The sequence below is a fragment of the Episyrphus balteatus genome, chromosome 3 (assembly GCF_945859705.1).
Source record: "Episyrphus balteatus chromosome 3, idEpiBalt1.1, whole genome shotgun sequence".
Lineage (NCBI taxonomy): Eukaryota > Metazoa > Arthropoda > Insecta > Diptera > Syrphidae > Episyrphus > Episyrphus balteatus.
In genome coordinates this window covers 122,778,063-122,803,759 of record NC_079136.1, presented here as the reverse complement: position 1 = coordinate 122,803,759, position 25,697 = coordinate 122,778,063, and the positions used below count along the sequence as shown (strand labels likewise).

Here is a 25,697-nt window from a genome sequence, read left to right as displayed (position 1 = left end):
TAATGTTATGTTATCAAGGTTATCAAATTAAATTGAGTGGTTCTTGCCACTGCCTGAAAAATGATGTGTAATGTAGTGACGCGTGGGATAGTTGCTTAGGGACAAACATTTTTTGTGACATTAATTTTTTGCATTATTAATGCAATTAGAAAGTTTTATTTTTAGAATTAGGCGATTAATTTATTTATATTTACAATCATTAAGTGAAAGAATATCCACTACATACAGTTGAAAATGAAATAAGAGTAACGAAAAGGTTCAACTCAGTAAAGTGAATATCAAAAAAGATACAGGCCAACAAAATGAAAATAATTATGTAAGAAATGATTTCTGAAACTTTTGTTGGACTCTTTCTTTTTTTTTTTTTTTTTTTTCTTCGTCACTTTAAAAAGTCGGACCAAAGACATAAAATATTTATTGCTGTTAATGCTTAAATACTTGTTGCTTTCACACTTGAACCAACAGAAATTTAAAAAAATTTAAAGGCGTACAATTTGGTAATGCGGAGGGCCAATAAATTACCAATTTGTTTTACATTTTTACTTTTTGTTACATTTTTAATGTCAAAACTTCAAGGAAACAAATTTAGGAATCTTTCTACAATCTATCTTCTAAATCGGTTACTGCAGATGCAGAGTGTCAAACTCTGGACATAAAATGATCAAAGTATATGATTTCCTTAAAACTTGCTACAGATGACATAAAGCAATTTCCTATCTCATTTTTTTTCAAACACTTTCTTTGTAACGAATACCTACAATACATATAAAGTTTTCAAAATATTATTATGTTCTCGAAAATGGCTTTGACGATTTCTATTAACCCTCTGTCGGCACACGGGTGCGAATTTGGCAGGACAAAAATGAAAAGTGGTCACAAAAAAGTGTCTTTATAATTGTGAAAATACATTTTTTAGGAATTGTGAATGCAATATTCGAATTCCTCGGTAAATTCTACATCAATTTCATGTATGATTCTCCATAAAATAGTGAGACCGAAAAAAGTTCTAGCGCCATGAAAAAGTATAAACCAAATTCGCGAAAAGAGGTGTGCCTACAGAGGGTTAAATTTAGTGTATGTAATAAATAATTCTAAGAAAACTGTTTTACTAGTTTGTTCTAGAAAAAAAAGGGATAACGAAAATTGTTGTTTCAATTCGAAAATAATAGTTTTTTTTTAATATTTTATAAAATTTGGGTGGAAACACGATGAGTATTGATATTGGTAGCAAAATACAGCAGTTTGAATTTTTGAAAAAAAAAAAAAAAAATATCGCAAGTAAAAATATTTGTTGGGGATTTTAAGAGAAATTGAATTTTTTTTGTACAAAATTAGTTGTAAAGTTATTATGTATCGTTTTTGGCGAAAATTTATAATTTTTAATTAGTCGCTATGATTTTGTTAGGTACTGAAATAATTTTTTTCAAAATTTACTCATATTTCATATTATTTTTAAGGACAAAATATTTAAATTTCCAAAAACAGGTTTGAAGTAAATAAAAAAAGAAATTATTTTTATAAAACTTCGATGCTCTTTTTTAATTCGGTCAAAACAGTAAAAAAAAAAAAAACGCTTAAAGATTGTCGTCTGAAACTTTAGACGTCTGAACCGATTTTCAAAAAAAAAGGTAGGTACTGCAATTTCTTTGTCTTGACAAAATCTTGGACTTCTGTCAGTACTGTTAAAGTGAATAAATTTAAACAAAAAATTAGTACGGCGCGTTTGCTTCGTCCTGACAAAATTTCAATTCTCCAGTTTAATTTTGATTTTATTTACCGTTACGATGCAGTTTGGTCGTAAACAAAGGTAGGAAGTAAGTCCAAAGTTTCAGATTACTTTTTTACATAAAAATTAAAATAAAAACTGGCGTATGGAAATTCTATTTAGGTAAAGCGGTCGCCGTACTTTTTTTTTGAAAATCGGATGATTTTTACTGTGCTGGTGGCAGTCAGAAGTTCAGCAGTTAAAATATTGTCTCCTTTTTGTTTTTTTTTTTTTTCCTCACAAATTAACCAATCGCTTCAGTTTTCAATGATTATCTAATATATCTATAAATTACAAAAGCAAGTCCATGCGATTCAGTCGTACATTTGATTTCATTTAAAACTAGTTCTGGGTTTTAAGAATAAAATGAAGGGTAAACTTTCTAAGAGCCGATTTTTCAATCTTCTAATAAACAGTCAGTTAACAGTTTGACGAATAAAGTTATTATAGTAGAGTAACTAAAGCAAATTATTAGGGAACCCGGCCGAACAGCTCTGATTTTGACGATTTTTTTTTCAAACGTAGGTAATTAAAAATACTTTAATGTCTATAGATTAAAAATTGCCGATGTTGCCGTATTGTTTTTTAGAATTAACATTAAAAATTTTTTGAACAAAATCATTTTTTTTTTGCTTAAATTTCAAAAAACAAATGATAGCAAAAGATTCTCTAGGTAATTTAAGGAAAAAAAATATAAGGCAGTAGAGAACAATCTTCCATCGCTTAAGAGATAAATGAAATTTTCTCACAATCTGACTTCAAACACAAAAAAAATATTTTGCAAACAACGGCAACACCTACAATATTTTAAAATACATTTTTAAAAAGCCAGAAGCTCATACTTATCTCTTAAATTTAAATCCACTAAATTTAATTAAGAGTTTTTGAAAAAATGGTCCTCAAATTCAGAATAAAAAAAAAAATGTTATTAAAAAAATTTCAAACTGACTTTTTTCCAAACTTTTTCTAATAAAATATGAATTTATTTTACAAAAATTTTTGGCCATAAATATTATCAGTTGAATTCCGAAGCAGAAAAGGTAATATCTATCACACTTTTGAAAAAAAATTTAAAAATTACTTCAATTTCAATGGGTTTTTTTGATAAAAACTGAATTTTTGCATCGAAATAATTAATTTTCTCAAAGACTTTGGTAAATAAGAACTTTAAATTTTTGCTATTTAACTTTCAACAGTAAGGGTTATTAAATGAATAAAAAATAATTTTATGTTTAGATGTTTGAACTTTGAAAAAAAATAAGATAATTTTTTTTTCAAAACTTTTATTAAAAAAAGTTCTTCGAAAATGAAATACTTTTTAATTTTTTTCATAAACCGTAATACATATTGACATTTCATTTTATAATTTCAAATCATAATAAATGCGGCCAAAATTAATGCATTTTATATTACGAAAAAGTTTAAAAATCTTAAAATTTTTTCAATAATTTTTCAAAAATCTGAGTTCAGATACCATTCTTTCAAAAGCCCTTAATTCAATTAACTTGATTTTAATTTTACAAATATGACTAGGCTTCTAGCTTTTTAAAAATGTATATTTGAATATTGTAGGTGTTGCCGTTGTGTTCAAACATTTTATTTTGTGTTTGAAGTCAATTAATAAGAAAATTGCATCTATCGCCTGAACGATGGAAGATTGTCCCTCACTCCCATATATTTTTTTTCCTTGAATTTCATAGACAATCTTTTGGCATCAATTAATTTATGAAATTTAAGCAAAATTTTTGAAAAAAAAATTATTTTGTTCTCAAAAATCTTTAATTAAATTTAAAAAATCAAAACGGCAACACCGGCAATTTTTAATCTATAGACTTTAAAGTATTTTTAATTACCTACGTTTGAAAAAAAAAAATCATGAAAATCTAGCTTTAGTTACTCCACTATTAGAGCCCCCGCACACTACAAACTTTCTATTGGCCGAGAGTTTAGTCGGTCTCTTAATCAGAATGAAAATGTATGAGAGTGCGCACACTACAACGATTAAGTATCGGCCGATCAAAAAGTTTGTTTGATCGAAAAAAAAGTTTGTTTTGCTACACAATTGCCTTCATAGTCCAGTAATTTTAGGTTTTATCTGCGGAAAAATTCCTACTGGGCTGAATTTTAGTATACAGCTTAATGACGGCTTTGTTATGAAGATGTGAAAAATCGACATTGATATCGTGTCCGCGTTAAGAGTTATAGGGGTCAAAAGGTCACAAAAACTGGTTTTTCACGATTTTCAGCAAAACGGTAAGTCTTATCAAAAAATTTTCAATGCAAGAATTGTAGACCAGATTATTATATATAAAAAGTGTCATGACACTTTTTTTCCTAAGACCCACCGTTTCTTAGGTATAACGATTCAAAAAGTTGAAGTTTAGTTGTAATCGTCATAATCCTATTCCTGAAAAAAAAAACTCCTAACTGAAAAGTTCCTGAAATTTCATTATTTTTTTAGCTTGAATTTCGTTCCTCAACTGTTAAGAATATGGGGAAACCAAAAAAAAATGGAAATTTTCGCCATTTTTCCGATTGGGGCCCTTCTCCCGAAACCATTTCCCTGGGAATTTTTGTTTAGAATATGTCTGAAAATATACAGGGTGTGCAATAGAAAATGGACAACCCTAAAACGGCTTATAGCTACACTTATGATTGTTCTAAAAACAGATAGAAAAAAGTTCTATCGCAACCAGTTCATAAAATATGGACTTTTTTTCGTTCAGTGTATTTTAAATTTTATCATCTTATGTTTTCGTTCACTACAACCACGAATGAATGAATTTTATTTATTTCTTTTTTTTATAATTTTCTACAATAATTGGATGAGTACATAAACACTTTAAAAATTTCATAGCTATTGCACATTTTCGTAAAAAAAATTTTGAAATCTGTTTTTTGATGCAAAATGTAAAAAAAGTATTTTATGAAAAATTTTAAACACCTGTGGTATAAAATAAATCTATAGAAACCTAGGTGGCCAACTTTCTTAAAAATATTTTGGTATAAGGAGAATATTTTTAAGAAAGATGGCCACCTAGGTTTCTATAGATTTATTTTATACCACAGGTGTTTAAAATTTTTCATAAAATACTTTTTTTACATTTTGCATCAAAAAACAGATTTCAAAATTTTTTTTACGAAAATGTGCAATAGCTATGAAATTTTTAAAGTGTTTATGTACTCATCCAATTATTGTAGAAAATTATAAAAAAAAGAAATAAATAAAATTCATTCATTCGTGGTTGTAGTGAACGAAAACATAAGATGATAAAATTTAAAATACACTGAACGAAAAAAAGTCCATATTTTATGAACTGGTTGCGATAGAACTTTTTTCTATCTGTTTTTAGAACAATCATAAGTGTAGCTATAAGCCGTTTTAGGGTTGTCCATTTTCTATTGCACACCCTGTATATTTTCAGACATATTCTAAACAAAAATTCCCAGGGAAATGGTTTCGGGAGAAGGGCCCCAATCGGAAAAATGGCGAAAATTTCCATTTTTTTTTTGTTTCCCCATATTCTTAACAGTTGAGGAACGAAATTCAAGCTAAAAAAATAATGAAATTTCAGGAACTTTTCAGTTAGGAGTTTTTTTTTTCAGGAATAGGATTATGACGATTACAACTAAACTTCAACTTTTTGAATCGTTATACCTAAGAAACGGTGGGTCTTAGGAAAAAAAGTGTCATGACACTTTTTATATATAATAATCTGGTCTACAATTCTTGCATTGAAAATTTTTTGATAAGACTTACCGTTTTGCTGAAAATCGTGAAAAACCAGTTTTTGTGACCTTTTGACCCCTATTACTCTTAACGCGGACACGATATCAATGTCGATTTTTCACATCTTCATAACAAAGCCGTCATTAAGCTGTATACCAAAATTCAGCCCAGTAGGAATTTTTCCGCAGATTGGGCTTAAAAATGACTAAAATGACTGGGCTATTCAAACTAAAATATTTCATACCCAGCCGACTATTTAGTCGCCTGCCTGTGCGCACACTAGGAGCCCAACCCGACTAAACTATCTGATGATAGAAAGTCTGTAGTGTGCGGGGGCTCTTAGGCTCATAAACATTCAGATAACAAAATTGAATTTTTCAATAAAGAACACTCTATTCTACAGAATAACAAAAAAAAAAATGTCAAATTCAAAAATATTCAAAATTAAACGTCATTTTTATTCATAATTGTTTTTGTTTTTTTGTGTTGCATTGTATTTTTTAAACGCATTGGTATTTAAATTTGTGAAAAAAAGCATATTTCTAATTTATAATCTCAAAGAAATGCATTTTATCAATATTTTCTTCAAAACAGCTTTGACAATTGACACATTATTTTTGTTGAGATTTTTCCTTATAATAATTTTTATACGTCTCTGAAAGAAGCAGATAGTTTTATTCCTCTAATAAATGTTTTATTCCTAGAAATAAGCTATAACTGATTGTTGAAAAATTGATTTTTTTCTCTATCTGTGGAATAAGTACTAACTGACTGTTTAACTGACTATTGAAAAATTGGGCCCTAAGCAAACTAAAAAAAAGATACGCATACGCCACAGTGACCCATCTACTGATAGTTTATTCAATTATATGAATTTTTAATATTTTTTTCGATATAAAAAACTGAGGTATTCAATGAACAATCATCCATAATAATTGACACCAATCATATTGAAAAAAATGTATGTATGTTCATTAGTGTAGTCCAAAAAATATTTTTTTCGGTTTTCGGTCGGGCCAACCCCCTAAATTTCTTCCACTTATCTACACAACATTAACGTTGAGAAATTTCAATTTTTTTATCTTAACCGCAAGAGGTTGCAAGTAACAGTTCAATTTTTAGGTTTTGTAGGTAATCTTGATTTTTTTTTTTTCATTTTTCTTTATGAAACATATAAAATATTTTTTTTTTTTGCGAAAAAAAAGTAAGAAATAATTAATACTAATAAATAATAAGCATTTGTGCAACGACTTTGCAAACACCATACCTCAAGATTATACTTTAAAATAAATAAAATAAAAGATGAATAAAAGAAAAAAGAATTTCCATAAATATTCTAGGATAAACATTCAATTAAAAATTGTAACAAACCCAAAAACAACTCCTAAATTCAATAACATACATAAATATTCCATAAATTAAATTCATTCAAGGAATTAAAACTTATATCCCGTTTGTGAGAAAAAAAAAAATTTCCACAAATTAATCTTAATTCGAGGACAAAAATCAAAAAATATTTCCTTAAGCACTAAATCTTAAACATTTTGCTATTTCACAAAACAAAAATGAAAATTCTTAATCCTGTTTCATTCCATGGCCTTTTGGGGCAAATATTATTTCCACTAATCTCTTGTCCCAAAGCTCAAAAAATTCATTGTTCCTTATCAATAAAAATACATTTTTTATAAAAACTGAGGCGTCTATAAATTTTCATTTTGGAATAGAAAAAGTTTTGTTGTTCCCTCAAAGTTTTCGAATTGTATTTTATTACTTATTTCTTATTTTTTCTTCCTTACTCCCTCACTACTAAAGTTTATTGTGTCATTTGACAAAAAAAATATTCGCCTAGAAAATTTTCAAGGACATACAGCAACAAAAAGATGGGAAAAATTAAAAGAAAGATTTATAAAAAGGAAGTCAAACAAAAGGACGGATTTTAAAGATGAGCCTATCAAACAGATTCTTAGGGCACCGGATGGTATAAAAACCATCACCTACTAATTAGATAAATATAAAATAAAATTTGATCAAATTAATTATCACACTTTAAAAAAAAAAAAAAACACTCAAAAATCAAGAAGGGAAAGTTGTTGATGGGAGTATTTCCTGGTGCCCTTTTAAATATTTAAAGAAACTTCCATTAAAAACAAATTGCCCTAAAAATTAACAAATTTTAAAAAATCCATCCCTGGGTGCCCCGGAAAAATATAATTAATACATAAGGTTATATTTACCAGGCTCAAAAGATCCCTAGATTTGTATCTAAAAAAAAAAATGTTCTTCTCATAAAAACAAATAAGGAAACAAGAAAACTTAAAAAAAAAAAAAATCATGTGTGCAATTCACACGTGGTAGAAGTGAAACCTTAAAAAAACATTTTCCGAATTTCCTGACTGGTCATCGCCAACAGATCTCCACATGTGTTTTGAGGTATTTTTAAATTTTTTTCGATTTTAGATTGTGTAACTTGTAGAGCACGTAACGTTATGTGTGATATATCAAATAAAAGGTTATGTTATCAGCATGTGTGTTAAAGTTAAATCAAATTTGTATGTGCACTAGATCAAAAGATATAACGTGTGTTAGAAAAGAACATCTTTTACCGTTATCTCCGAATTTTGAATATAAAATTAATTGAAATTTTGTACAATTATAATTTATTTAATTACCTATCTACAGTACAAATTTCATTGATCTATCTATTAAAACAAAAAAGTTATAACAAGTTGAACTCGTGTCGCGTTTTCGTTTCACCTTGTTTCAAATCACTACGATACTAAAGAAGTTTTCACTTCAAAAAAAAAGAATAAAAGATAGACCTTCTCCCTTTTTTTTGTAGGGGTAAAGGATAATTCTTATAAGAAGAAAAAAGTCCTTTTACATTCGTATACCCAAGTAATAACTTGATTAAATTATAAGATCACCCATCCTCCCAAAAAAAAAAAAAAAATAACAAGTTCCATTGTGTTGTCGTCGTCTGCTAGGCAACAACCCAATTTAACGCGGATTATTGTCAACATTAATGAAAAATGTTACAGACAAAATCCTTGTCTTAAGTTATGCTGGCATTTTTATTATTATTTTTTTTTTTAACTCTGCCTTTGTGAGGCGTTCCCTAACTTTTTATAAAACTAAGAAAAAAAATAGTCCTTGTTAGAGGAAAGGACGACATAAGTTTAGCTCTGTCATGATTGATATTGCTTGAATGACAATAAATTTGTATGCACGTCTTTTTGAATACAAAGAGCAGAAGAGTATAATTATTTTTGATAGACTGAGGAAATAAAGTTGCAATTTAGTAATTTTTGCATTTTATGTTCTTCAAAATATTCAAAATGTATTCCATAATTCTAAGATCCAATGCATTTAGTTTTTAATGTAATTTATTTGCTCTGCAATTTGATTTTTACCTGCAAAAAAAAAATAAAAATATAAAAAAATAAATAAAAAAAAAACAAATAAAAGTCGAATTTAAAATAAGGTCAAAAAGCTATTTTGCAAAATATTTAATGCACATATTTGCCTTGAATTTTTTTCAAATGCAGAGTTTTATTGGAGTAACATTTTTTTACTACAAAATATTTTTAGTTGCAATAAATACTTATTTTTAAAGCAATTTTTTTTACTTGCATTAAATATATTTTTTTTTTAATTTCAAATGCATTTGTTATTAGTAGATAGTTGTTGCTATTTTTGCACACAATCAGCTAAAGACATCAAAAGAAAGGTTTCTTGAATCTCTTTTTATAACTGAAAACCAAAAGTTTCTTTTAGGTTTGGTTGTTGAGATACTTGCTTCCAAACATATTTTTTTCTTACACTCGGAGGCAGATATCTGCGGACCAAAGTCTCAGAAAAAGTTTTGGTTTTCAGATATGAGCATTTAGGTAAATAATTAAAAATTTATTTTTTTCGCATTTTCGAAAAAAATTCAAGGTTAACCCCTTGCCTAAAAGAAAGACATTTTAAAAAATTTCCTCCAAATCCAGTGAGACATCAAAAGAAAGGCCTTTTTAAGCAATATTCATAGCAGAAAATCAAAAATTCTTTGGAAGTCTGGTTGCTGAGTTATTTACATCCAAATATGTTTTTTCTTACTCTCGGAAGCAGATATTTTCGGATCAAAGTCTCTAAACAAGTTTTGAAATACAGATACGTGTTCACAATGAACTGGCCTATCTTTTTATGTAAAAAAATTACAAATTAATTTTTTTTAGATATTCGAGAAAAAATCAAGGTTAACCCCTTGCTGAAAAAAAATGCATTTTAAAAAATTTCCTCCAAATTCATCTAGTCAGATATCAAAAGAAAGGTCTCTTTAAGCTCTATTCATAGTCGAAAACCAAAAGTTTCTTGGAAGTCTGGTTGCTGAGTTGTTTGCATTCAAATCTGTTTTTAATGAAATTCCGCCACTTATTCTTTGGCTAAATGTTTGTTTTTTTCTTACTACAAAGTTTCTTGTACGCATTGTTGCTTTCTTTGTACATTGTTATGGTTAAATCTGTGTTTCTCTTTTTTTTTGTAATTTGCAATTTTGCTTTTAAACAGTCTTAGTCAAACCAAAAACCGAGATTTAACAATTTGTATGTTCTTAGAAAGACAAAAACGCTAATAAAACTCGATTTTATGTTTAATTGTCTTTGACGAGAATACACAATTTTATATTTCAATTTTATTATACCTTTTTTTTATATATCTCTAACTGATCGATGTGGGTCACTATGGTGTATACGTAATATTTTTTTCTTTTTTTTTCAAAAAAGATATTTTTCTGGTGGCATACAAATTATTTTAAAATAATAGACCTAAGGCTAGTAAGATAAAATGTATTCATATTGTGTACGGCCTTATTGAACAATAAGGGACCCAAGTGACTTTCTTGTGGAACACCACACCAGAACATACAATAGACTGTAAAATGATCCACAAAAAAGGTTATTGAAGTCGGTCACTGTGGCGTATGCGCACTCTTTTCATTAAATTTTCCTCTTACTAAAAAAAATTAATATATCTAACCATCAAATCAGTAATCAAGTTCCTTGTGACACTCTGCAATGGTATACATAATTGATACTTATTTTTATTTTTCGATAAATTTGGAATTCCATTCACCAAAAGTTATACAAACTCCAATTTATTCATTAAATTTTTTTTAAAGACTAGTTTCTGTTTGTGTCTTTTATTTAATTAATTTTCCACTATTTTTTTTTTTTGCTCATTTTTATCTTTTCAATTAAACTTCTCTTATTTAAAATCACTGACCTAAAAATTGTATTTCTTCATTCTTTTACAGTTGGTATCCGGAAACACAAACCAGCGCAATTGGCGCGGTATTCTCATAGCCCTGCTTGTCATCATAATTGTTCTCGCCCTAATTGTCACATCAGTGGTAAGTAAACTGTTAACATTATCTCTCTTTTCAACAAACAAACAAAAAGTCCTTCACAACAGAAAAAAATTTCTGTTAAAACAAACACATCCAAACCCCGGGTAAGTATTTAACAAAAAAAACAACAACAAAAAAATTGTCCTTTCATCTTAAAAAAAAAAAATAACATCCACATCTCTAGAACTGATATTGTCCCCCGACATTGTGTTTTTTTTTTTTTTTGTGTTTTCCGTATATTTTACTGTGTGTGTGTCTCTTCTCTCTTCGTTCGTGTGTGTACCACAAATACTAAAAATCCTGTAGAAAACAACATATAAAATTTCTGCATTTATCAAAGGTCCTACTGACACCACCCGATGAGGGTCCACGCGTCAAAGGTCAACGCATCAAACTTCAAGACATTGTCGATGGTGTATACCTGCCCAAGCGTGCCAATGGAACATGGATAAATGGTAAGTCCAGCAGCAGCTAGCTATTGATGATTGACACTCACAAAATGTCAATGATAATTCAATAAATTCAATTTTTCTTACTTCTTGTTTGTTTGTTTTGTTTGTTTATTTTGATTGTGTGTCCTTTTTTGTCATTTATTTTTATAGCGGAAGAGTTTATATATCAGGATCAATGGGGCAGAATAAATCTTTTGAATGTTGGCAATTTATCGGCTCGAGTTCTGATGTCAAATGTAACATATGTAAGTCGACTATAATAATGTTGGTATTAGGGTGTTTCAATGGGGGATATTGGCTTATTGAATTTTTGTTTGACACTTTGATGAGTTTGATGTCCTTGGCTTTTGACTTTATCAACAACAACACTCTGATTAATTATATTTGCTCTACAAGTGTCAAAAATCGAATTGGAATAGGAGAAATTTGACAGTAATTTGACAGACGTCAAACTTTTGCAAAAAAATTCATGAGTCAATACTGTCATTTAATATCTTGTAATGATCAATATTTGACACAAAAAATAATATGACAGCTGTCAAAAACTTGCATTTTTAATATCTCAAAAAGCCAATATCCACTGAGACACCCTATAATATTCCAGTGCTCCCACTTTATTATTTTTATTTAAGATTATTTTATGTTTGTTTTTATTTTTTTTTTTTTTCATCTTCATCAAGAAGCAAAACTTTAACAAGGTAAACAAAGAAACAAAACAAAAAAAAAAAAAAGAACAACACACACAATTTGAATTCATAGCAGGGTTCTATTTAATACTTTCCAGTAATTTGACAGACGTCAAACTCGGAAAGTTAAATTCTTGACTCAATTTTGTCAGAATTGTCAAAAAATTGATATTAAAGTAGATTTTCAACACATAAATAAAATTACAGCTGTCAAATACTTGCAGTTTTAAAATCTCAAACAGGCAATTTCCACTGAGACACCCTATAAAATTCCAGTGCTCCCACTTTATTATTTTTATTTAAGATTATTTTTATGTTTGTTTTTTTTTTTTTTTATCTTCATCAAGAAGAAAAACTTTATTATGTATGCATAAATCATAAACCAAGAACAAGGACAACAAAGAAACAAAACAAAAAAAAAAAGAACAACACACACAAATTTGAATTCATAGCAGGGTTTTTTGTCTGAAGATTTTTCTAGCAGATTTTCTACTTCCTTTTTCTTGTAACTTGTGTACTATCTGACTGCCAAAGAATGCTACAAGATTCACATGGTGACTTATGAATATTTATTAGATTTTTATTGAATAAAAGACAACAACGAAGATGGCAAAATGACGATGGAAAAAGAAAGGAAAAAGTCCTTGTGTGTGTTAAGAAGATTTGTTACATTATGGGTCAAGAATTTTGTTATTAACAACATTCATACAGAAATACTATAACAAAAAAAAAAAAAAATAGCAAAACAACCAAAGTATAATATTATTCGATTTGTGCGATAATTTAAGCAGACACAGAATTCAGCAAATCAGCATGAAATGAATTCCCTAAAGGGGAGAATAGTAATATATTCAAAGGAAGAATATACTTTTATTATTATTCGAAGTAAATTGAAATGTGAGAGCTATAAATAAAGTTGAATGGAATTATATTTTTTCTTCTTTCTTTCTTCGTATTTATACCAACCTTCTTGCAAATATATGTAAATTGAGGTATGTAATTAAATGAAAATTAAGCCTTGATAAGACTTTTGCTTTCAATAGGATCATGTTGTATATGTAGTTGATTTCGTAGGTGGGTATAAATATGTTAAATGAAATTAATGCTTAACGAAGCATTACAATAAATCAATATCAAATTTGCTTGAATGGTTAATATTTATTTTATTGATTTCATCGAGATAGAATATATAAGCTTATTGAACCATCAAATAAGTTAAGGAATTATCTGATGGAGAAAAATTGATTTGTGTTAAGGTTGCTTTTTCGTATATAAGTTTATGAAGAATAAAGTTAATCGAGTGTTATGTGATTGCAATTAGGTGAGTTTCGTTAAGTTTTCTACAACCTCTGATCATACAAATACTTTTCCATGAAATAAAATGTTTATTTGAATCGTATTAATAAATCTGTCTTAAATTTTGTATAGAAAACTTATTAGGTATAATACCACGTAAATCTTCGAATACCGAGCCCCTTTCGCCTATTACTTTTTTTCAACACTTAAAACGCCTAAGATATTTATTTATTTCAAACAATCATAATTTACAAGAAAAAGCTAAAAAAAATTACCTTTTTTCTTTTCTCACTATATTAATTTTTTTTATTTTAAAAGCTCACAAAAAAAATTATACCATTAAAAAGCTTAATATTTCTTTTAAAGAATAAGACAATTTTGAAATTTTTACAATGCTCGAAAAGTATTAAAATAATTTATTAAAAACAATCATTTCTTATGAAAAAAGTGAAAAAATCACTAAATTTTATACCACCTAAAGCTGATTTCTTCAGCTCAAAATATACCTATATATAGATCATGTCTATTAGACATCTATAAAAAGAGGTAGAATTTTTTGAACTCGATCAATTTTCATCAAAAAAGGCAACAAAAACATATAATTTTATCTTCTCACGCTATTGAATCAATTTTTTTCAATGACAACCTATAAAAACTTTTATATCATGTGAAATATTTCACCTTATATTTCATAAAGCCATACTTAAATTTTTACTATGCGCAAAAAGTATAAAAACAGTTTATGGAAAACAATCATTTCCATAAAAAAAAGCAAAGAAAACATGAATTTTTATCTTCTCACGTCATTAATTCCATTTTTTTGAAAAGCTTATTGTCTTAGCTCAAAATATATATATATATATCGATCAAGTCTATGAGACATCTACAAAAAGAGCTAGAATTTTTTAAACTCGATGAAATTTCATCAAAAAAAGCAAAAAAAAACATTTATTTTTATGTTCTCACACTATGGAATCAATTTTTTTTTTGTTTGACAACCTATAAAAAATATATACCACGTGAAAGCTTATTTCACCTTTCATATGACATATCAATCTCATTTCAAAGATGCCTACAAGAGAAGTTAGAATTTTTTAAAGTCAACCATGTCGAATTTCCAGACTAAGATTACGGTACCGTTATGTGTTATATACCAAATAAAAGGTAATAATATCAGGATGCTCATAAAAGTTTAATAAAATTTCTATCTGCTCTTGGTCAAAAATTATAACCTGTTGAATTCTAAAATTTTATTTTACCGTTATATCAAAATTGTGTTTACGAAAATGATTGAAACTTCGCACTCATATAGTCGTAGTCATGGTCTATCATTACTCCATTTATACTTTATTCCTGTATCTATTAAAGAATAAAAGATAAAATTAAAAAACGATGAAAATCGGTTAAAATCGGTTAAAAACGGTCAAAAAACGTGTTTTTTAAAAACTTGTTTCTTCCGTTATTCAGTCAAAACTCACTAAACGGTTCCAAGTTTTTGCACATGTATGCATAAGGCCAAAACCTACATGTCCTATAAGTTTGAACGCTCCAAAAAAAGCTAAAAATCAAAAATTACCCAAAAATACCGCTAAAAAACAAGGATTTTTTCAAAAATTCATATTTCGAAACGCAGAATGTTGGAAAAAAATCCGTATCACACGCCTATTTTTTTTTCTCTCATCTTTCACCTGGCACCTTTAGAATTGTCAAAAAAAAAATTTCTTTTACCCAAAATCATCATTTTCTCATAGCCCAAACACGTGTACAACGTTCAAACAAAACGTTATAGCTTAGTTTCAAAATTTTTTAGAATTTTATTCTTAAATACAGTTATTCTTAAATTAATCTCATCAACAACTTCGCGTTTAGATTTTAGCCCAAATTTCATCTTTCCGTTTTACCCCTGTTTACCCTATTAAATGACGGAATTTTTAAAAATCCTTCATTTGGATTAAGCTTTATGTTATTATCTTTCAAATAAGCTATAGAAGATTTTTGTATCTCTAATAATTTATTTTTAATTGATATTTTTTGCCGCACTGCGAAAGTGCGAGAGTGTAACGTTAGAAAATGGCGTCACTTTTTTGTGGTGGCTGCCATGGTTCATCGATATCAAAGTCGTTATCACCACAAAAAAAAGAGCTCTCTTAAATCATTTTATCTTAAAAACCATAAGATGCAGACAAATTTCCTTTAGAGTATACAAGAAAGGTCAGTTTTTAATACCTCTCAAAAAATTTACCTTCATATCGAAAGCAAAAAAAAAAAAAAATAAGCATTGTGCAACGCAATATTAAATAGATAAATAGAAGGTCACAACAAAAATGTTATTACAATTTATGTAATCAAATTTTTGGTAAATAAGTGAAAAATCGGGATTTTTCATAAGAACACTTGTGTATAGTGCGAGATTACATAAATTAATTTATTTTTATAGATATATAAGATTTGTCCTAAAAAAAGAGGTGGTTTTAGTGGTTAAGAGTCCCACACTAATTGGTGTCGAATACTGCCAAGTGTCTTTTGAAGATTTCCTCCTGTCAAAAAAAAAAAAACTACGTAATCTCGCACTACACAAGTGTTGTTATGAAAAATCCCGATTTTGCACTTATTTTCCAAAAATTTAATTTTCTTAAAATAAAATAAAACCTTAATTCATTTAATGTTTATATCTGTCAAAGATTGATCCTGAATTTAATTTTTACTACAATCACCGGTAAAAGACCTTAAAAATTAATCTGTGTATTAAAAATTTAATCAAAATTTCAACTCAATTGACACAAGGTATCTATACATTTTTTAAATTTGCTTTTTTTACTCTTCAAAGATTATAAATGAAATTACTGAAATAAAAAAAGCATAAACATTGCTATTTGTTGTCCTCTAAATCCCTTATATGTATTAATTTCGGTAAAATTGTTAACCCTTTTTCAGATTAACCTACACACAACACAAAAAAAAAAAAAGGTTTCATCTCTAAAAAATTCATTTGATCCTAATATCAGATTTTGTCTATCTGACTAATATGTATCCTTTTTACCTATATTTAATTTTAACCCCAATTTTAAACTCACACACATGTATTAAAATATATCATTAATCCCCAACCTGTCATAATAATGAATGATGTGAAGCCCATCATTTATAAGTCGGATAACAAAACATAAATCTAGTTTTCAAAACTCCATCTCATCTTCACTCATTTCGAGACAAAAATCAAATAAATTTTAATTTTAAATGGAACCAAATGGAAAAAAAAAAACCATATTGTCTGTATAATTTGCAAAATTAAATGAACCGCATACAACAATCGATTTAAATATCACTCCGCATTCTTGTTTTGTTGAGGCAAATTTAATAAAATTACGACTTTAATTTAATTATATTATTAACCCTCTCTGCCAACCACCAACACCAGAAAAACGAAATGCTACGTTACCGCCCCAGCACGTTGAAACAATCATAGCTGGCAGGTTATTATCTTTTCAAAACGAGAACCCTGTAATTATTGCCCTCGAGTCCTGACAGCGGCGATGGCAATTTTAATCAAACAGGATAAAACCTCTGTCACCAAATTGTGCGTGTTGATTTTTTCTCTTCTGATATAAATAAAAATACAATAAATAAAATTCAATTTAATACTTTAATTTTATTTAAAAATAATTTTTTTTGTTTTAATTAAAATTTTTTTTTTTGATATTTGTCAGCAGATGGCAGCACTAAAAATCTTCTTCATCGTTCACTTGGCAATAAATTTTGTTTCTTTTTTTTAATTTTTTTTTTTGTTTTTTTCAGAAAACACTCGCACCACACACTTTTTCAATTTCGGCAGATAAAAGATTTATATTGCTGGCACAAAATGTCGTCAAACTCTTCCGACACTCGTATTTGGCCCAGTATACGGTGTTTGATATTCAAACGAGGTGGGTTTTTTGGAGAAGAACAGAGTGAATGTGACTTATAAAATCCTAAAAATCAATATTGAATTGCGGGTTTCTATTTCTTATCTCTCTCTTTTTTTTTTGTTTGTTTTTTTCTTCTATTCTATTTTCTCTTGGGAATAGTGAAAGCATTAAAATCAAAATAGACGCACACGTTGATGAATGGCCGTATCTGCATTATGCACGTTTCACACCATCTGGCAACTATCTCATTCTAGTGTACAACTACGACATCTATTATATACCAGGACCGCGTTCGAATCAAGTTTATCGGGTGACAAAGGATGCGGTTCCGGGTATAGTCTACAATGGCATACCGGATTGGCTTTATGAAGGTAGTTTTTTTTTTTTTTTTTTGTCTTTTTTGTTGATTTTTGTTCTTTTACCTTTATATTTGTACCTCCTTTTGTACAATTGCATCCTACACAGAGGAAATTCTACATACGAATCATGCCATTTGGATGTCTGACGATGGGCATCTAATGCTTTATGGGTCGTTTAATGATTCAATGGTGCATGAACAGCATTTTGCTTGGTATGGAACGACATCGAATGGCGGCAATGCGAATGCATATTTGTATCCGGAAATTAGATCGTTAAGGTAAGTTTTACAGCCGCCATGTTGGAGGTTTTTGTTTTATATTGGGTTTTTAGGAAGATTTGTGAGGGGATATTATGGGTAGCTAGGAGAATTTATGTGCCCATTGGGAATTTTTAAAAGGGACTTCAAGGACTTTGTGGAAGGAAATAAAATAGAAAATTTGTGGCATATTGATTTAGGTATATATAGAAATACCTAGTTGTACTTTTACCATGGAAATAGTAAAGAAATCAATTAAGTTTGAAATAAATATTTGCTAATGAAGAGAATTGTTTTGTAATTGATTTGTAAATAATTCATGTTAAAAACAATTGTTCAATGAAATGGTTTATTCCCATGAAATATAAAATAAATAAATAAATGTCAGGCAAACATTCAAAGTTAATTGGGAAATACAGAAATATTTTGAAAATGTTTCAGGAATTCAAATATTCAAATTTTTTTTTTGGAAAATTCAATTTTTTAATGAAGGACCAATGAATTTCCGTGAAATTTTATTTGATGTATCGAAAAATATTTACTTTTATATACAATTAACATTTTTTATTTTGGAAATTTGTATATTATGTAGGTATATAAAATAAAATGCACGACTGGGTCGCACGAACTTGCTCTTAGAGTTAAAGTTGCTTAAATTTTTAAGACTTTTTATATAGAAATTTGGAAAAAAAAAAATAAAATTCGTTTAAAAAAAAAAAATAAAATAAATTCTGAAATTAAATTGCCCTCCAAAACAAGTATGCAGCATTGATTGATATATTAAGATGCATTTTTAGAAAAAAAAATTTTCAAAATCGTTAGAGAGGTTTTTTAAAAAACAAATTTTTTATAAATAATTTTTTGGAAAAAAAGTTTTAAAATAAAATTGGTATGCCATTCTGTAGAAATCACTAATCAACATCTAAAAACAAAATTAAAAAAAAATTCAATGTACCGTTTTCGAAAATTTGATTTTTCAAATAAATTTTTTCAAAATTTTTTAAAAATCCAAAAATTATTTTTTTCAAAATTTTATTTTTGGCTTATATTTAAATTATATAAATGCTTCTTCACAAAAAGTTTCGTTGAAATCGAATAAGCAGTTTCGGAGATAATCGGATTTGAAAAAAAAAACGGTTCTATGGCAGGTACCGTTAATAACACTGGTTTACAAGGGTTTTGTTGCCGAAACAAAAATATACTTTTCTGAAGGTTTTTGGTGTGCTGAACTCGAATCCGAAGTCAGAAACAACTAATCAGCTCCCGTTTTTCAGATATTACCGTTAGAAAATGCAAAAATACGTTTTTTTGAATTCTTCGGACCTTATTATTTTGTATAAAGAAAATTGTTTGAGCATATTTATTAACGGTTTCTATAAGAACTGTTTTCCATCTTTCGACACCTGTCTAAATCTTTTCAATATCTTTTATATTGTCCGAGATATCTCAAACTTAAGTAAGTGGGTTTGGCTTCATATATCAAAAAGAAGATAATGACGTTATAAAATTTATAAAAATACCAAACAACTTAGGATATCTCGGGCAGTAAAAAAGATATCGGAAAGATTTAAACAGATTTAAAAAGGTGGTAAATAGTACTTATGAAAACCGTTACTAAATATGCTCAAAAAATTTTCCTGATATAAAAGAATAAGGTCCGAAGTACTGCATTTTCTAACGGTAATATTTAAAAAACGGGAGCTGATTAATTTTTTTTGACTTCAGATTCGAGTTCAGCACACCAAAAACCTTCAGAAAAGTATATTTTTGTTTCGGCAACAAAAATAAAGTTTAATTTTGTTAACCAGTGTAATGATACAACAATTTTTTGTATTGCGTATTACAAAAAAAAACATTCTAAAAGATCACAGTTAAAATTTCTGGAGTAATTTTTTAATACTTTTTGGGTAACATATAGGTCTACACCAGATTTAATACATGACAAATATTAAAATTTTTAGTTAATACAAAATGTATTAAAATTTAATATAGGTAGTTGTATTAAAAAATGATACAGTTTATATTAGAATTTAATATCAAATGTATTCAATTTTAAATGTATATTCAAATTTTATCTTTTTATATGAATTTCTATTAAGAATTTTCTTAAAAGATAAACAAAAATATTTCAATTCAATACCAAATGTATTGAAAGTTAATAAAATGTATTATTTTAGTATTTTATCTTATCTTTATCTTTATCAAACATGTAGCATTCATCTGAAATGTATGTATTTTGCTACGAAAAAACACAAAGCGCCTTCAAATTAGTACAAATTTACAATTTTTTATTTTAATTTTTTTTTTTTTTAAAAGGTACCTCAAACAATGCGGATTTTTTTTTCTTTTTTAAAATGGCTGCTGCTGTCATTTGATTAAAATATAATATTCTTGTTGTTGCGGTAAATTTTACCACAACAAGTTTCAACGACCCATTCTTAAAACCTTTAACCTTTTTCCAACCCCCCTTCTTTTTGCGGCTCCAAAATACTTGAGGAGTTTTAAGAGACCTGGTCCATCAGCCAGAAGCTTACTCTTCGAGCATCTTGGAAATGCAACCCCAACAGGTTAACGAGCACAAATTGGTGTAAATGGTGGTTCACACCTATCCAAAATCAATAATCGGACGGATGGTCCTATAAATAACCATACAAGTGAATTGGAAGCATGTGTGTGAGAGAAGACCCACACAGGATCAAAAGACATGAAGTATTTACCCATGTCCAACTAAGGTGTGAATTATATCTCACCCAACGTAATTTTAGTATGGCCGAGTGCCCACCATAACGTGTCTAAACATAAAAGGAAAATCACTTTGTAGATGAATTTCTTTCCCCTTATATCTGCGCGAAGGTCCACGGGTTTAAAGTAATTTTATTCTAACAAAATCCATCGGATTCTATCTCACCATTTTAGAAGGAAAATGGTGATGATTCCGTTCGACGAAAATATTCTTCCTTCAAATTATTAGTTTGGGCCGGTTTGGGCTGGGGACTTTGCGCGTTCTTCTAAAATAGTTTTTCGCTAACTTTTTACATTGGAATTGACGGAAAAGGGTTGAATGCGTCCACTGAGCTATTGGTGATCATGTTCACCAACGCACGGGATCGCATGCGATGGCTGTTTCCAACTCGGCGCAAATCTCAGCCAATAGGCGAGAAGTTGCTGAATGTCCGAAAGAGAACACCACCATGCAAAAATATCTGAGTAGGATGGCTATATGCCGTAACCTCATGGATGAGCTTCACCCACCATTTTTATGGCACTTTTTAAAAGACCACCAAAGGATTGAGAACATAAAAAAAAAGAGCTAGTGAAAAACTATTTTTGCGATTTTCTTTAAAGTTCGAGTTTTGTGGAAAATTAAATTTTATTTGAAAAAGCCCAGTTGGGGTAACTAAAGAGCGATATAGAACATTATTCCTAGAGGGGGAATAATTTTGAAGGAAGAAGTTTTCTAGGAGGAGATCGAAGTACAGGAGATAGAATCCGCTGAAGATAGAAAAGCTAAGTATAATTTTGGGTTTTTCTGTGTAATTCTTTTGTTCGAAATTGTTCCATAAAAAGTGAGTTTATTTGTGGCCCAATTGAAGGGTAAAATTTTGATACCGATAGGCCTTCGCTACCGTTTGAATTTTCCCGATATTGCGGGACCCGTGACCGTTTTTCTTAACCGTTTGACTTTCGGAAATTATCCCTAAGTGATTTTCCTTTGTGTCCTGCGACACAAAGAATTGTTCTTTTATTATTTTTTGGATTTGCTTTACATTTACTTTCACCTCTATCAATTCAATTATTGGCCACGGCCATTTTAATCAAAAACTATATTGTCAATTTTGTTTTCGAAAAAATTCTAAGTTTTAGACCAGGTTATCCAAGGTTTCTTAGATTAAAAGAATTCAAACTAAATACTCTATCTTTTATTTAATTTTATTTGAAGACATTATTTTCAGTACAAGGTTTGGTAAACTACCATAAAAGTTTCCTGGCGCCCACTCCCCTTCTTATAGGTACGACCCTGAACTTGTTTTTTTATATCTAATTTGATATACTTTTTATTAAGTATCTATAAAAAGTAGTATATTTGATAAAAAAAAAAATCTCCAACTAAAACAAACGAACCCACCCCAAAACTGAGCTACGGGTGACAGCACTATTGTGCTGTCAGTTGTAAATCTTTTATTGTAGACTTTTCATTTTTTTTCTCTACCAATCTCGACTGTCAGATCTGAAGCACACCGGATTGTGCACATCGTGTTTTGTGTCTTTTTTTATTTTTTTTTATTTAATTCGTTTTGTTTATTTTGTGGGATTCGAAAATCCTATTGCGTTTTGCAACTAGTAAGTTGCCATCCTAACATTTAAATAATCTACCTAAATTCGCGTGAAAAAGATTTATAACAATTGGCGTCCAAACGTGGGGCTTCTCTTTGTGTTTTCGCTCTGAGGAAAAATTACATCCAAATTTTACGTGCCTTATTTGTGGTTAATTTTGTGTTTTAGGGAAGTGTTTTTTTTCTATTATTGTATAAAAATATTTACTTGGTGTATTTTTTTTCAACCCTTAGGTTTGGCTGTGAAAGGGGTTATTTTATTATCGACTTCTAAAGCCCAGTGTACGGAATTCTTGGGTGCTGTGAATGCACATATGTATGAACATATATACAAAGCAAGCAGGATAAGGATATATGTATGTACATAGTTTGTGGATTTTTTTTAACCTTTACAAAAGTGAGTCATACATTTTTTTTATTGTTTTTTTCTTTCATTTTAAATTTTATTGCGTTCAATTCCTTAGTCTATATTGTTTTCAATTGTCTTTCATTTTTTTTGCATTCGTGGAATATTTTTTTTTTTTTCATTATTATTTGCCGCCATCTTTTTTGTTCATCATATTCAATATTGAAACGAAGTAAATAGTGTTGTCTCTTTCTACTTCGTGTATGAGATTGACATTTATGTTATTTGACATATTTTTGGAGAGTTATAAATTACATTTTTGCAATCAAGTACGCAGGGCTGCCACTTTGTGTTTATTTTTTATTACATATTTTTTTTGATACTTTTTTTCAGCGATTTTTTTTTTATAACCTTTTTTATTGATTTGGGGATATAATAATTTTTTTTGTACTTTTAATTCATTCCAATCAGTGTTGCCACAGTGCGAGTTTTATTTTTCGATAATTTTTTTTGATTTTAAATATTTTTTAAATTATTTTTTTTTTGGTTTTCGTTATTGATTTTAATTATGGATCTGAGTCAAGTTAATAGATTATCTCAAGATGAGATTACGTATGAGATACAATGTAGGGATTTAACAGTAGGATCCGTCGAAGATATGCGCAAGGCGCTTAGGGCAGCTTTAAAACTGGAACGTAGGAATTCATTTGTGCCTGCTGCTTATCCATTCACTTTTGAAGAAGATGAAGCAGCAGTTGAAAAGAAATTAGTGGAAATAGGGAAATTATTGCAAAATCTTTCGAAGTCGGATACTTCAAAGTCTGAGAAAATTCTCACGAAGGTAGAATGGGGACTTAGGAGATTAGACAGATCGATACCCGAAGGGGAGAAGCATGATAAGAGCAAGCAGGTTCTAAAAAACAAATTAGTTATGGCATTAGGGGAATTAGATGATGATGATGAAGATCCTTCAAAGGGTGATAAAACGGATGAAAAACAAACTAAGGAAAGAATTGAACCACAACCAACGGAGAAAGCAAAGGTTGATGAACAGCGTTCAGCTGAATCCCCAAAAGATCAGTCGATGATCACTTCTGCCGGTACATCGACAAGTTTAGGAGTGGCAGATAGGGTTAATACTGAAGTAGGTAGAGTTATGCAGAATTCTGGGCAGGGTGTAGGGCATTTTGAGAAATTTCAAAACATTGCTAAGTGGGACGTGAAGTTTACTGGTGAGCGCTGTGGTGCATCAGTAAACGCGTTCCTTGAGAGAGTTGAGGAGATGCGTCAAGCTAGGGGGGTTTCAGAAACACAACTTTTTAGAGCAGCTGTTGAGCTTTTTGTGGGAAAAGCCTTGGTTTGGTATAGGGCAGTTAGAATGTTAGTCAATTCGTGGCAGGAACTCGTGAAAGAGTTGAAACTCGAGTTTTTACCACCGAATTACGATGATCAACTTTTGGAGGAGATAAGACGCCGTACACAAGGCAACGATGAGTCGATCGGGGTCTATGTGGCGACGATGCAGAACTTGTTTGGGAGGTTAACTGAGTCAATTTCGGAGAGTAGAAGGCTGTCAATGATTCAACGGAATCTGACACCTTTCTACCAAACTCAGCTTGGTTTGGCGAAACCAAGTTGTGTTTCAGATCTAGTAGCTTTAGGTAGGAACTTGGAGGCAGTACGGGCAAATGTTGAGAATTATGTTCCACCACCCAATGTTAGGAATAATAGGAACTTGTTGGAACCAGATCTGGCATATGTTGGGGTAGGATCTGAAAATCCAAGAGTTTCAGTTGTTGCTGAGAACAACGGAACTACTCGTCAGGCTCAATCTTCAAATCAATCAAGGTCGTCTTCGATGAGGTGTTTTAATTGCAATGGATCAGGCCATTTTGCAAATAGATGTTCCGCTCCTAGGCGTTGTTTCGGTTGTGGGACTGTAGGGGTCAACAGACAAAATTGTCAACGCTGTTCGGGAAATGGGCAACGGGCTCTTGCGCCAGCAGGGCGGGAAGCTCGGAGACGTTAGGGGTTTTGCCTGCTGGAAACCAGCTGGTAGAAAAAATTCATTTAGACTTTACTCTTGAGGCAAACGGTAGGGACAGTAGACCACATTTAGGGATTAGCATTTATGGTACTAGATTTTTAGGTTTACTTGATTCAGGAGCATCTAGAACCATAATAGGTAGGGACTCATGGAAAATTCTTGGGAATTTGGGTTTGTCTTTGAAGAAAGACACTATTAATTCTGTTTGTTTAGCAGACGGATCTGGAGTAGAAGTATTAGGGAAAATCTCTCTTCCAATAGTAGTTGAAGATAGGGCAATTTTAGTAGAATGTTTAGTTATACCAACTCTGCCACACACCGTGATTCTTGGCGCAGATTTTTGGGCGCTGTCGGGCATTGTGCCGGATTTGAGGTCACGAGTGTGGAACTTTTCGGAACCGGACAGTTCAGTTTCGATATGTTCTATTACAGAACGATCTGATTTGAGTGATAGGGAAATACAAACATTAGAAATGTGGATTGAGGATTCGTTTAAGAAAATGCCTGAAGGCTTAGGGTGCACAACATTAGTTCAGCATAAAATTAGAACGTCGGCGGAACCGATTAAGCAAAGGTATTATCCGGTTTCTCCGGCTATGCAGGTTCATATAGATAAGGAGTTAAATGAAATGTTAGAAGCAGGAGTCATTGAGAGATCAACAAGTGCTTGGTCATCTCCAATCTTATTAGTCAAGAAGAAGGATGGTTCCTATAGGTTCTGCGTAGACTATAGGAAGTTAAATAAAAATACAGATAGGGATGCTTATCCACTTCCATACATTAATTCAATTTTAGATAGGCTTCGGGGTGCTAGGTTCTTGTCTTCGCTAGACATTAAGTCAGCGTATTGGCAGATTCCTATGGAGGAGGAATCTAAGCCTTATACCGCCTTTACGGTTCCTGGGAGGGGTCTTTTTCAATTTAGAAGAATGCCTTTCGGGCTTCACAATTCGCCAGCGACTTGGCAGAGGTTTATCGACACAGTTTTGGGTGCTGATTTGGAGCCATTCGTTTTCGTCTATTTAGACGATATCATTATTATTTCCGAAAGTTTCGAAAAACATCTGGAAATTTTGGAGGAGGTAATGAAAAGGTTATGTCAGGCGGGATTGAAAGTCAGTAGGGAAAAGTGCA

General features: G+C 29.9%; 2 protein-coding genes across 5 annotated transcripts in view; one reads left to right on the top strand and one right to left on the bottom strand.

The window, feature by feature from the left end:
* The window catches only part of LOC129916155 (40S ribosomal protein S21), a 329,284-nt gene that overhangs the window by 224,488 nt on the left and 79,099 nt on the right, over positions 1-25,697 (bottom strand). The gene's annotated exons all lie outside the window — the stretch shown is intronic.
* LOC129916146 (prolyl endopeptidase FAP) overlaps positions 1-25,697 on the top strand; it is a 119,453-nt gene that overhangs the window by 67,139 nt on the left and 26,617 nt on the right. For 3 of the 4 annotated variants that reach the window (XR_008772411.1, XR_008772410.1, XM_055995945.1), the window contains 6 exons: positions 10,789-10,884; positions 11,222-11,336; positions 11,484-11,578; positions 17,111-17,238; positions 17,380-17,591; positions 17,686-17,857. Coding sequence is in view for 1 of the 4 variants with exons in the window: in XM_055995945.1 (XP_055851920.1) it covers positions 10,789-10,884; positions 11,222-11,336; positions 11,484-11,578; positions 17,111-17,238; positions 17,380-17,591; positions 17,686-17,857 (818 nt within the window). In the remaining 3 variants the exon portion in view is untranslated. Of the gene's footprint in view, positions 1-10,788; positions 10,885-11,187; positions 11,337-11,483; positions 11,579-17,110; positions 17,239-17,379; positions 17,592-17,685; positions 17,858-25,697 lie in introns of those variants that run through there. The other variant, XR_008772412.1, reaches the window with a different exon arrangement.